This window comes from Tachysurus fulvidraco, chromosome 26 (genome assembly GCF_022655615.1).
Source record: "Tachysurus fulvidraco isolate hzauxx_2018 chromosome 26, HZAU_PFXX_2.0, whole genome shotgun sequence".
Taxonomy (NCBI): domain Eukaryota; kingdom Metazoa; phylum Chordata; class Actinopteri; order Siluriformes; family Bagridae; genus Tachysurus; species Tachysurus fulvidraco.
The window spans coordinates 9,526,830-9,540,991 of NC_062543.1; the positions used below are offsets into that span (position 1 = coordinate 9,526,830).

Here is a 14,162-nt window from a genome sequence, read left to right on the forward strand (position 1 = left end):
CAACATATACAATTTAGTAAAAAAAAAAAAAAAAAGCAAGCATTTTCAAGGAAAAAAATATGCAAAATATGCAAAAAGGAAAATGTGAAGAATAAGAGATATCACATGCAGAGAGTTATAAGTCGCATATTCCCACAGCTCTTTTACTGTAGGTGTATTGGGAGCCTCCTGGTATGATATGCAGCAAGCTGGAAATCACGGTGTTCTAACACCTTTCTCTTATTACTTTTTCATTCATACTACAGTAAGGTTAAAGGTTCATCTGTTTGAATGAACAAGACAGGCTAGCCTCTTCTCCCTACGTATCAGTGAACCTTGGGCACTGATGACCCTGTCACCAATTCTTTTATTAAGTACTAACAACTGAAAACCCTACACCCTCCAAAATTTGGAGAATGCTATATGAGTAAGATACAATAATCTCAATAAGAGAGCAGAGAAAGAGGGCCATATTGGTTTGAGCTGCATGGTGAATGGCAGAATCAAATCCTGAAAGTCAGTGGTGCTGCAGCACCCTCAACAACCCTACTTCTTGCATTCCGGATGACAGTAGTAGTAGTAAAAGTAGTAATAGTAGTTATAGAGTGCTGCTGTATGCTTTATGTTACTGCAGTGTGTTTCCAAAATTAAAATTAATTGGTGTGGCGGTGCTTCAGAAATGTGTAGTGATAAATCACTTTTGTATCACCCATATTTTTTTTCTATAATGTTATGATTAGGTCATGTTGAAGTCTGGTCGCAGGACTATAGATACTAAAAAAAAACAAAAAAACTCACCTCTTTTTCAATCTCCGCAAGGGACTTAATCCTTATGGCCATCAAGTCTACCTGTTGTAACTGTAAAAGCGAGTTAAAGATTAGGGAAACTAGTAGGTGCCATTATTATTACTCAACAAAATGTGACTAGGGCTGGGCGATATGGCTGAAAACTGTATCACGATATCAGTGTTTCATATAGGTCGATATCGATAATTATTGATATTTTTTATGACCCCTTTAAAATAAGGACCATGAGAAAAATATAATACATTTAAACATTTTTATTTTAAACTTAACCTTCCTCTGATCATAATTCCCTCAGTTATTAAGACCATGGAAAACACAAATAATTAAAAATGTAAATATAAGTCTAAAGCCAATGTACACTTAACTATTATCTCTTAACATTCAAGGTGTAAAATGAAATAAAATGTAGGTAATGCTTAATATATATATATAAATATTTTAGTAATCGAGTATTGTCATCGATTAATCAAGTAATCGGATAAAATGCATTTTTGCTTAATTAAAGAGCAATATTAAATATACAAGAGAAACTAATTGGTTTGATTTTTTTTTTTTAGAAAGATGAACTTTTATTTTTTAAATGCAATGTATACAACAATATTTTCTATCAAAAAATAAACATTTAGATATTACCCATTGTTTCTCTGTCTGTACTTGTACTGTGAACAATGACAAAGTTGACTGAGAAGAATTGGGCTTTAAATAAACCCTTTTCTGAGATGCAAAAAAAAAAAATTAATTACCTTTTTAAAGTATCAAAACTAAGGCATACATTAAAATAAATTAAATAAAAATAAATAAATAAAACAATAACAATAATAATAATAATAATAATAATAATAATAATAATAATAATAATAATAATACAAAAATACTGCCTTTAAGTCATGCAACTTAACTTCAGAACTAAAAGATTCTAAATCTACAGCTCAGGCATAACATAAGCCTTTACTGTCTTTTTGGAATGATTTGTGGTATTTAAGAGGCAAAAATCATGGACAGGAACTTAGACCTAGAGTCCATGAGTGCTTTAAGCATATACAAGCATGGACGACGTGCTGTTGTGGTATGCCAGCTTCAATTTTCTGGCGTTTTCTCCTGTTTGTTTCTTCTCATTGCCATTGTTATCGCGCCCTTCCATTTTGCAGCCCGCACGTGCCCGCGCCCTCAAATCAAAAGACTGCTAACTCCTCGCGTCTCCTTCCACTTTGACGTAAGCGCGTTGTCACACGCTCACACACACGCACGCACGAGCTTTAAAATGAATTAAAAGAGGCTTTAAATTAAATTTAAAAGATAAATTTTTGTAATCGAGTTACTCGAGGAATCATTTGCGCCCTAACTGAGATGCATCTCAGTTATAAAACACAAACCTGAAACAGTACAGTAACATTGTTTGAAATATAAAACCTGCAGAAATATGAAAAAGTGCATGAAAAAGTTCCTCGCTCGCTTGCAGCGCTCATTTTCTGCTTATCAGTCACCGGTTACTGAAGTACGACAATATGGCGCAACCAAACATGATACTGTTACATGATTGGCTGTTAGCATGTCACTCCCTACGTTGCTAGGTTACCAGAGAGTGCTTGCCTTTGTTAATGCAACCAAACTTGCTATGCAACCTGTTTTCTTCCGATGAAGGATTAAAAAATATTGAAAGTTTTATCGAACACATTTTATATCGCTATCGTTCACGTGTCTATCGCGATTCATATCGTTATCGTTTTATCGCCCAGCCCTAAATGTGACAAAATATCACTTCGCTCCTGTTTATGCTGGCTCACGTTTCATTATCAGAAATCAATGAACAGAAATACTAAGCACCAGTGGTGTAGTCTACGTGATACGTAGTATACCCACTAGGTAAGGCCAAGGATTTCCGTATATACCAACTTAAAAAGCGTGAGGATACGTAACAATATCGTTTTGTGACAGAACTTTCATTCATAAATTCACCCCGCACTGTGTTGCGAACACAGACTGTGGTTGCGATTGCAAATCACTAACGTTTTTGGACCATTGGGGCTTCTGTGGCCTGTGACCTGATCTGACGTCACCTACCAAGGAGGAAAATGAGTGTTTGACTCTGAGTGTTTTCGGAAGCCTGCGCCTAAAGCTACAGCAGCTTCAGGTGACATTTCACCCACAGCCCGAGTACAAATGTATTTGGAAAGCTTTGTAAACTACCAGTTCATTCAGTTCATAATATTCTGCAATGAAAGAGTGTTGGTTATAGAACTGAACAAATGTTTATTGTTCAATCTTAAATGTACATTGAAAATTGACAGCCGATAAAACCTGTGCTCCAGGTCCCATATTCATATAACATTTAAGGCTAAATGTGAATATATATGAATATGGGACCTGGAGCACAGGTTTTATCAGCTGATTGCCTTTTGTTGCTTATAATAAATTGGAATGTTGATAACACATAAGCAGTCTTTAATAATGCTCTCAATTACATGTAGATGCATATTTTATGCATTAGTGAGTGTGGTGGTGCCTATGGGGTGTCGCTCTAGGATGGGTGCGTATGAGGCTGGGGGGGGGGCACAGTATACTCACTACAAAAAACTAGACTACACCACTACTAAGCACCATTCTGTAAAGCTAAAATTTAGTAAAGCTTGTTGTGTGTGCTCAATATTTGAGACCCACAGTAACAGCATATGCTGTAGCACTGATAAAAAATCAAACTGCATGGAAGTTGTAACTATTCTAGATGGAACAGATGGAATCACAATCACAAGTCTTCTTATTTTATTGTAGCAAACTGTGGTAGCTATTTTGTGAATGCTTGTGAATGGTAGATTAATTGCATTTGGAATTACCGGTTTACTGTTTACTGTTGTCTACAGTAGGAAGGTGGCAAAAAATTTAAAGGCAGACTTACATCACTGGAAGCACATGTAAACTTCTCAGAGATCACAAATGGCACTCCATCCATAGCTACAATTCAAAACAGAGAACAAAAACAAACCCTTAAACCCCAGATATATTACTGAAATAATGCTAGACAATAAGAGGTAATAAGAATCTTCCAGTGAAATTAGAAAGGGAAAAAGGGAAGGGCCCACAGAGTAATGGGGTCACATCAAAAAGTAGTGTCCCATACATTGTACATGTATACATAAAATGTCATACATTGTACACATATACATAAGATGTCAAAAGAACAGTAGCACTGAACAAAACTGAGACAACATAAAAGTTTTTACCTGAAATAGCATATAGGTTGGAGCTCTGGTGTTCATAGTCAGGTCGAGTAGTATTTCTCTTAAAACTGGCAGGTAGGGTCATAGATATGTGTCTGGGGAAAAATAGTGAAATGCTTTTTAAATCTGTCCAGTATTCAAGCATAAAAATGAATGGAATAAGGATAAAAATAAAACCAAAAGGAGGTAGATAAATAAAAAGTATAAACTATATAAAAACTTTACAAAATATGTGTATATACAAACATTTTAGTGATTGTTTGATCACTACTGATACATGATTGATGCATGTATTTCGTTATGATTAAACAATACCACTGTAAAATGAAATAACATTAAAGAAAACTTCTTATTCAACTTCAACAAAATACATTCTTCACACTGTTCTTTCGTCTTTCTTTTTATTTTATCATTGTATTTTGTGTTTCATTGTTAGTGCATTATTTATCCTTGCTGTTTACTGACTTGCACTTCATTTTGTAATTGCCTGCCTTCCTGTGGATTAATTATACCCAACATTCAGACTATATTAAAAAAAAAACTCTTGGCTAAATGATGTGTGATACACATTTTAGTGGTGATTAAATGTATCATTTAAGAATATTTAAGCTTAGAATTTAATATTTTCGTAATAGACAGTCATTAAAATTACAGAAAGGAATGTCCATCATTGTCAATCATTGAAGTGTTCATGGCCTGCACTTTCTCTCTTTTTCCCAAATCAATCCTGTCTCACCTCATCACATCCTTTATTTATTTTTTTATTCTTTGTTTACAATTTATTTTAGATATTTTCTTTTACACTTTCCTTCATGAAACTTTCTTTTATGCTCTTTTTTTTCACAATTTTATATTTTCATTTGTCCTGTCTTTGAATAACATATTTACTTACACGATAACAGACACTGCCAAGCAACCACCTAAAATACCATAACACTAGCAACTGCCTCACAAACCAATTACATGGAATACCACAGTAGCACATTAGAAACCTACTAGCATCATTCTACTAACAACCTATTGACCACCTGGGTTAATACTTTTCTTTATCTTAATTACTGATTATTCCTTTTGTATTGTTAACTCTGTCAGTCGTTTCAAAGACTATATTTTCTTAATGTAATGCAACTCTTATTGTAATACATCAACAAATTTGAGTTATTAATACAGCCCAAACAGATGAACTTACAGCCTCATTTCAAAGCTGTTTGCCATAACATAGGAACATAATGGTATATTAGTAATACCTACACACCTGCTTATTCATGAAGTTATCCAAACAGATAATCATGTAGCAGCAAATCATTGCATAAAATCATGCAGACACAGGTCAAAAGTTAATGTTAATATACATCAGAATGATAAAATATTGCTGTGTGACTTTAACTGTAGAATGCTTAACTGTGGCAACACTCCAGAGACTTGTGTGTGAAATTCCCAGGAAATCAGCAGTTCAATGATTTTAAGTGCAGAAATTCAGAGGCCATATCACATGATGCAACCCACTCGTAAGGAGTAAAAATCAGATGACCGGCTGAGCAACAAAAGTTCTGAAATCAAGAACCGTCTACCAAAGTGATAGAAGAACAAACAAAAAGACCATAATCAAATCAGAGATATTAGAACACAGAGACTGAAGCTGTCTTCGGTGAGGCTGAGGGAGACCGAGGCAAGCCATTTTATGATTTAAAGAAGTCAAAAGGCTTTAAAGATGAGAGTGTTGCATAGAAACCACTCTACAATGCATCTACATTAAGTATGGTTAGTTAGTATTAGTATTTATACTAGTATTAGTATTTATACTATTTATACTAAATTTTAGGAAAAACTCTGATTTTTTTATTCATATAAATTCAGAACATGTAAATAAAAAAGAAACAATGAGGGAACAATCTTTAAAAATATAGTAATCAAAATACTAATTGGGCAAATTTTACTTTTTACTGTGGTCTGGGCTACATTTTACTGTGTGTTGGGTAACAGTACGTCATTCAATGTGCCACCTGGAAGATATTGTGTGAAACACAATGTATGTTTTTCAGTTTTATGAAGCATGCCTGCTGGGTGCCTGAGTGCTTATAGGTGACGAATATCAATAATAAAATCACGTAAAAAACTGAATTCTTCAATGCTACCATGCTCTTCACAAGCAGAGCAGTGATGACCATTTATTGTCATTTACAAAGCAATTTTTTACAAAGCATAACATCATAATAAAACAAATCCCAAAAAAGGCCACAGAGTGTATGTAAAAGACTCATAAATGAAGACTCCACAATCTCTGAACAGACAACCTCATCAGATTTAGCAGTTGACATTCACTTTGCATGATGCATAGATCATAGATCATTTTAATTGCTGATAACCAATGCAGTGCTTCTTTCTTGCTTCTGGCTTGTTTCATGCCACATCTGGGTTATAACCAAGATTCACTTGGAAAGAACCCATACAGTAGGATTAGAAATTTAAGCATGCAATCATACCTTAAAAATGTAAGTAAGTAAGTAAGTAAGTAAGTAAGTAAATAAATAAATAAACAAACAAACAAACAAATAACTTGCATAAAATCCAATGCTGATAATCAGATACTAACCTACATTGTCTCATGCTTAACCTAGCAATATATTATGTTAATTAAACCCAAATTTAATTTGGGTATAGGGCTGGGATCATGAAAAATTACATTTTATCTATGTATATATATATATATATATGTTAATGTTAACATTAAAAATCAGGCTAATAATCTAAAAAAGTTTATAATATATTCAAACCACACTCTGATGCTCAAACAATTATTCAATTTTTGTGTATATTAACACAGTTTGGTCAGGGACACATACTTGGGCAGGACAGGAACTGAAGTAGAGTTGGTGACTGTTTGTATGCTCATTGTGGTAGCTGTGGGAGAGCAGTCTTGAGTTCTAGGCACCTTCCCCATTCGGTACCAGATCCCCATGTTGTTCAGCTCTCTGTGGGGATATGTTCAGTTAGATTAGAAATGTATAACCAACAGCCAACAATTAATGGTGCCATAAGCAATGTGTGATTTGATTTTCATTTAATTTCATTCTCCCATTATTCATCCAACACCCCTCTCCTATTTAAAAATACTGGATAGATTTGTTACTTAATAGCTATGTTCTATTTTTAAGTCAAACTAACAGGTATGGGACACTTTATTATTCAGTTTCAGTGAGGCAGGTTAACCACCACTTGCCTCATTATGGATAGTTTAAATCTAAATATAACTGTATTTGAGTGGAGCATTTCATATATTGCTGCTACTGTATTATTCTCCTTTGAACATCAAGCCCCTTTATAGATATTGTAATGAATTAATGGTTTTTGGTATACATTTGAAATAACCTCAAATAAGCATTCCTTGCAGTCATCTACCAGTTTCTGACATCGACTGGAAGAAAGTTTCTCCTACTCTTCAATGCAGAATTCTTTCAGCTGTTTGATACTTTAGGAATTTCTTGCATGCACAGTCTGTATCAAATCACCTCTCAATCAGATTTAGATCTAGGCTTTGACTTAGCCATTCCAGAATTCACAGTTTTTTAATTTTCAGTGAATTTTTTGTGGATTTACTGGTATGTTTTGAATCATTGTCATGTTGCAAGATCCAGCTCTTTTTCAGCTTCAATTTTTTGACATATGTTCTCACATGTTCCTCAAGCACCTTTTGATACAATGTAGGATTCCTAGTGGATTCTATGATAATGAGCTGGTTGGGTAATGATGCAGCAAAGCATCCCCAAAGCATAACACTTCCACCTCCATGTTTCACAGTTTATTTTGCTAAAATGCTGTACATTTTTGGCTCATCTGTCCAAAGCATCTACCATTGTGGTGTTTTGCAAGCTTCAGTCTTGTCCTGATGTTTTTCTTAGATGACAAAGATTTCCTCATTGCACACCTCCCATGATAAAGTTGTGCAGTCTATAGCACTATTCGGACTGGATTAGTTCTAGGTGGGGACGTGGAGTAATGCAATTTTACCTCAGGACGTCTGTAATATTAATTCGCACGGGACAAGACATCTCAGTAAAAATAGCAGAAGTGGGAGGGGTAACTCGCTTTACGCACCACAGTAACCTCCTTGTCATCATGTGCGTATGACGTTGCTTCCTGTTATCACGTGCGCAAACAGACAACTTGGCGCCTCCATGCTTGAAAAACGTGCTTTAAAACTGCTTTGAAACAGGAAATGACGCTATTTTACCGTACATATTTACAGCGGGTCTATTCGGACAGGATTAGTATTACCTGAGGTGATTTTTCCGGGCCTTTTTACAGAAGGTAAAAGTCGCCGTAATCTTTACTGACATTGTCAGTAATGATTAGCGAGATGGCACATTCGGACGGAACTAAAATCACAGAGAAGCTCTGGTAATAATTACTTTACCCCCATGTCCCCACGTAAAACTAGTCCCGTCCGAATAGTGCTTTAGTCTGATTGAATATTCATGCACTTTGACCTCAACTTTAGCAAACGCTTGCTATAGGTCCTGTTTTTGGAGACTTGTTTAAGCATCTTGCAGTCTGCTCTTGGGTTGAATTTGCTTGGATGGCCTGAATGGGCCATGTTGTCAGTTGTTTTAAATGATTATAAATGATTTACAGACAGTGGAATGGCTGATTCCAAATTCATTTGAGATCTTTTTATATCCCTTACCAGATTCATCTTCTTTCTGAAGGCCTCAGAGAGCTCTTCGGATCTCCCCATGCTGATACATCTCACTTCAACAAATAAGAGCAAACCAAACTAAATATCTGAGGTTTAAATAAGGCAAGCCTCCTTCAAAATGCTCTGTAACAATGTTCTAATAATTTGAACCTCATGTGATACACATGTAGGTAATTCTATCAATTTTAAGTACAAATAAATGTGAGGGTGTAGTAACTTTTTCTTTACAAGAAATTAGATTTTTTTTAAATTACATTTTACCAAACATTTAAAAATAATTTTCTTTCTATTTTACTTGAGTCTTTCAATGAAGATAGAATGAGGATCAAAAGGCCATATGTTTAACCTCAGGCTTTCACGGGGCGCAATAATTTTTTCACATGACTGTATATATGAATGTACGTGTGTGTGTGTGTGTTTATATATATATATATATATATATATATATATATATACATATATATATATATATATACATATATATATATATATATGTGTATATATATATATATATATACACATATATATATATATACACATATATATATATATATACGTATATATATATATATATACATATATATATATATATATATACACACACACACACACACACACATACAAGTTGCTGTGGAGTGATAAAGTTGAGGGTTGCATGAAAACCACTCAATATCAGCAGATTCTTGAGAATAATGTTGTGGAATCGTCACAAAGTTGAAGTTATAACGGGGCTGGATATTTCAACAAGACAATGACCCAAAACACTGCTCAAAATCTACTCGGGCATTTATGCAGAGGAACTAGTACAATGTTTTGGAATGGCCATCCCAGTCCAAAACGTTGTACTTGTTCCTCTGCATAAATGCCGAGGAACAAGTACAACGTTTTGGAATGGCCATCCCAGTCCCCACACCTGAATATCATCGGGAACCATCAAACCTAATTGAACTGGAGATGTTTTGTAAGGAGGAATGGTCCAAAATACATTCATCCAGACATTCATTACAGGCCATCGGAAGCATCTAGAGGTTGTTATCTTTCTGCTAAAGGAGGCTCTACTAAATATTGATGTGATTTTTCTGTTGGGGTGCCCAAATTTATGCACCTGCCTAATTTCGTTTTGATGCATATTGCACATTTTCTGTTAATCCAATAAACCTCATTTCACTACTGATATTACTGTGTCCTTCAGTTATTTGATAGATCAAAATGAAATTGCTGATCCAAACACCCAAATGTTTATAAATGAAAATCATGGAATTTGTCAGGGGTTCCTAAACTTTTGCCTACGACTGTATACATACATGCATACAGTGCCTTGCAAAAGTTTAGGAACCCCTGACAAATTCCATGATTCCCAAATGTTTATAAATGAAAATCATGGAATTTGTCAGGGGTTCCTAAACTTTTGCCTACGACTGTATACATACATGCATACAGTGCCTTGCAAAAGTATTCATTCCCACTGAACTTTTTTTACATTTTGACACGTTACGACCACAAACAAAAATGTATTTTATTAGAATTTTGAGTGATAGACCAACACAAAGTGGCACATAATTGTGAAGTGGAAGGAAAATGATAAATGGTGTCCAAATTTTTTTTTACAAATAAATATCTGAAAAGTGTGGTGTGCATTTGTATTCAGCCCCACTGAATCAATACTTTGTAGAACCACCGTTCGCTGCAATTACAGCTGCAAGTCTTTTGGGGTATGTCTCTACCAGCTTTGCACATCTAGAGAGTAAAAATTTTTGCCCATTCTTCTTTGCAAAATAGCTCAAGCTCAGTCAGATTGGATGGTGATCGTCTGGGAACAGCGATTTTTCAAGTCTCGCCATAGGTTCTCAATTGGATTTAGGTCTGGACTTTGACTGGGCCATTATAATACATGAATATGCTTTGATCTAAACCACTCCATTGTAGCTCTGGCTGTATGTTTAGGGTCATTGTCTTGCTGGAAGGCGAACCTCTGCCCCAGACTCAAGTCTTTTGCAGACTCTAACAGGTTTTCATCTAAGATTGCCCTGTATTTGGCTCCATCCATCTTCCCATCAACTCTGACCAGCTTCCCTGTCCCTGCTGAAGAAAAGCATCCCCACAACATGATGCTGCCACCACCATGTTTCATGGTGGGGATGGTGTGTTCAGGGTGATGTGCAGTGTTAGGTTTCCACCACACATAACGTTTTGAATTTTGGCCAAAAGTTCAATTTTGGTCTCATCTGACCAGAGCACCTTCGTCCACATGCTCGCTGTGTCCCCACATGGCTTGTCGCAAACTGCAAATGGGATTTCTTATGGCTTTCTTCTTGACACACTTCCATAAAAGACCAGATTTGTGGAGTGCATGACTAATAGTTGTCCTGTAAACAGATTCTCCCACCTGATCTGTGAATCTCTGCAGCTCCTCCAGAGTTACCAGGGGCCTCTTGGCTGCTTCTCTGACTAATGCTCTCCTAGCACTGCCTTTCAGTTTAGGTGGACGGCCATGTCTTGGTAGGCTTGCAGTTGTGCCATACTCTTTCCATTTCCAGATGATGGATTGTACAGTGCTCTGTGAGATTTTCAAGGCTTTGGATATGAATTAACCCTGCTTTAAACTTCTCCACAACTTTATCATTGACTTCTCTGGTGTGTTCTTTGGTCTTCATGTTGCTGTTTGTTCACTAATGTTCTCTAACACACTTCTAAGGGCTCCACAGAACAAAGAAGGTTAAATTACACACAGGTGCACTCTATTTACTAATTAGGTGACTTCTGAAGGCAGTTGGTTTCACTGGATTTTAGTTAGGGGTATCAGAGTAAAGGGGGCTGAATACAAATGCACACCACACTTTTCAGATATTTATTTGCAAAAAAAATTTGGACAACATTTATCATTTTCATTCCACTTCACAATTATGTGCCACTTGCTTTGTCTATTTCATAAAATCCCAATAAAATACATTTTCTTTGTGGCTGTAACATGTCAAAATGTGGAAAAGTTTGGTGGGTGTGAATACTTTTGCAAGCCACTGTACACACATACAAACCTATATATAGGCTTCTATTCTTCTTCTATTTTCCCAGTTTCACTGTGTTGTGTCTGTCCTCAGCTTAAGCAATTTCAGCCAAGGTCTGTGGAAGGTCAATCTTATGGTGGTAAATGATATTTAAGCAAGGAACGACATCTAGGGAGGGAGGTTTGAAGGCCCTTGACATCTGGGCCAGAGTTGAGACAACCCTTCCTTGAAGGTGAACCGTTGCAGCAGCATTCCTGCTCTGAGGTAGAGTAATTATGCTCAGCCCATTTTAAAGGCCTTGATGAATACACAATGACCTTCTCTCCCTCCTCAGATTGTGGGGTTAAGATGGCCCCTAGTACCAGTTCACTGGCATTAAAGTGGACCTGAAATGGCAGAAAGAGTTTGGGATGTGAACTTATTAGTGGGTCTTAATGTGGGACTTAATGTGGCCTTTGGTGCTTCAAAACTGGACTGACCATCAAATGACCATTCCTATTTAACAGCTATTTTGTTTAGAGGGTTTGGGGTGTGGCCAGGTTGGGGAAACCCATAATGAACTTGTAATACTATCCTTTAACCCTAAGAAGCACTGGAGGGACAACTGGATTGTCTGAAACCACTTGAGTTTTCTCTACATCTACTTAGACTTCTATTCTACTAATTGCCCAATTGCACAGCCTTACGACCGTGCATATCATGAATGCTGGGTCTTATTTGTTTTCTGACAATCTACTGCACCTTCTGGTAACTTGTTTGCCATGTAGCAATAAAAAATATACTAAAAACCTGAATTATTCTGGTTAGTCACATTGTACTGCTATTATTTTGAACAATACTGTAAATACTTTTTCCATATTTCACTTAAAATCGGAAAAACGGAAAAACATCCATTATTTATCTTAGATTTATATTCCTCATTACAAAACATTTTAACAGAAGTGTTTAGACTTCTTAGTGTATACACTAATGTATAGTAAACATTATGTGACTGATTGTTGTGGGTCTCCTGACATTAAAATTTGAGTTACATTTTCAATTTTGTAAAGCATGACATTATGTTAAAAAGAGTACATAGATAAGTAAATAAAGCATAACAATGGCCATAAAATATGTGTTCGGTTGGGAATTATCCATCAGACTGCAGGTCTTTATGAACACTAACCCTATGAATGTATACTGTGGTGGTGCCTGTTTGGATCGTCCCAGGATGCGAATGTCACAAATTGCAGCCTCAGTGGAGTCTCTGGGGATAAACTTAATACACAACCTTCGTTTCCTGAAAGCTGGCTCCTCTGAAGAAAATAAGAAACAAAGATAGGAACAGAAGTAACATTACGATTAAAAGCATAGGTTAAGACTAATGAACTGATTCCTTAACACTTCATTTATTTTGCATTGGGTAGATTTTGAAAAAATGGTGCAAATCTGCAAACATGGGCTTTACAAGTTACAACATGTATTTGTTAACTGAAGAAATTCTCTCTTTCAGTGGTAGTTTGTATAATAAAAATAATACTTTATGAAAAAAGTGCTACAATTCCTGTAAATCACCATTCATCCTACTTGGATATATATCCCCTTGAAATTAAAGCTACAAGTCTGCATTTTGAGTTTATAGTTTATATTAAATTATGCAGTTAAAAATAATACTGCTAAATGTATGCAAATCAATTGTTATCTTTGTTACAAAAAATATATTGCCTGCATGTAAGCAAGAACAAAAGAAGAGGAGTGCTTACGTGTGTCCACGGTCTCTTGAATCGGGATAAAGCCAACAGGCAGTGTATCTTTAATGTCAATTAGCTTCATGTCCACCAGCACATTTCCTAAATGACTCTGTGCAAAGATGCATACAACATGCACAGATCATGCACAAATCATGAGAATAGGGCTTATTGACACTCCAGCCAGATAAATTAGAAATGAAAACCTTTTTTTTCAAGGAACGTGTTCTATAGTGACTCAAAAGTTGTTGGGTAATATAGAGAGTACAGATACATGCAGGGCATGTGTTCATCGACTGCTACATCAAAGCTACAAAAATATGCTTTGTCATGTCTTGGTTAAATGTGGTGCTTATTTTAATAATCTTCTCCATTGTTATATAAATTACAAATCAATGTAATGCTCCAATGATGATTACTCACCAACCTATAATAGCCTACATTTAAACTATCCTAGAATGTCTCTACAAACATTCAAATAGTTTAAAATCACACAAACATGCATATTTGTATCTATTGTACAGTAGGTTCAGAAAGTATTTAGACAGCTTCAGATTTTGCACAATTTACTGCATGAAATATTGTATTATGAATACATCAAATCTTACTACACATTCTCATGTTTATTTATATAATCAAGAATTGTTGCTTTACATAAAGCTGAAAAGGGTTACAAAGTTATTTCAAAGACTTTAAAATTCACTAATCTACAAATGGAGACGCTTTGGGACTG

The 14,162-nt window shown here is 35.5% G+C and overlaps 1 protein-coding gene across 3 annotated transcripts in view; it reads right to left on the reverse strand.

The window, feature by feature from the left end:
* Positions 1-14,162, reverse strand: part of mvb12ba (multivesicular body subunit 12Ba) — a 42,452-nt gene that overhangs the window by 1,399 nt on the left and 26,891 nt on the right. For all 3 annotated transcript variants that reach the window (XM_027168029.2, XM_047809238.1, XM_047809237.1), the window contains 6 exons: positions 13,445-13,541; positions 12,868-12,997; positions 6,845-6,973; positions 4,005-4,096; positions 3,680-3,735; positions 778-837 (listed from right to left, as the gene is read on the reverse strand). In XM_027168029.2, coding sequence (XP_027023830.1) covers positions 778-837; positions 3,680-3,735; positions 4,005-4,096; positions 6,845-6,973; positions 12,868-12,997; positions 13,445-13,541 — 564 coding nt within the window. The remainder of the gene's footprint in view (positions 1-777; positions 838-3,679; positions 3,736-4,004; positions 4,097-6,844; positions 6,974-12,867; positions 12,998-13,444; positions 13,542-14,162) is intronic.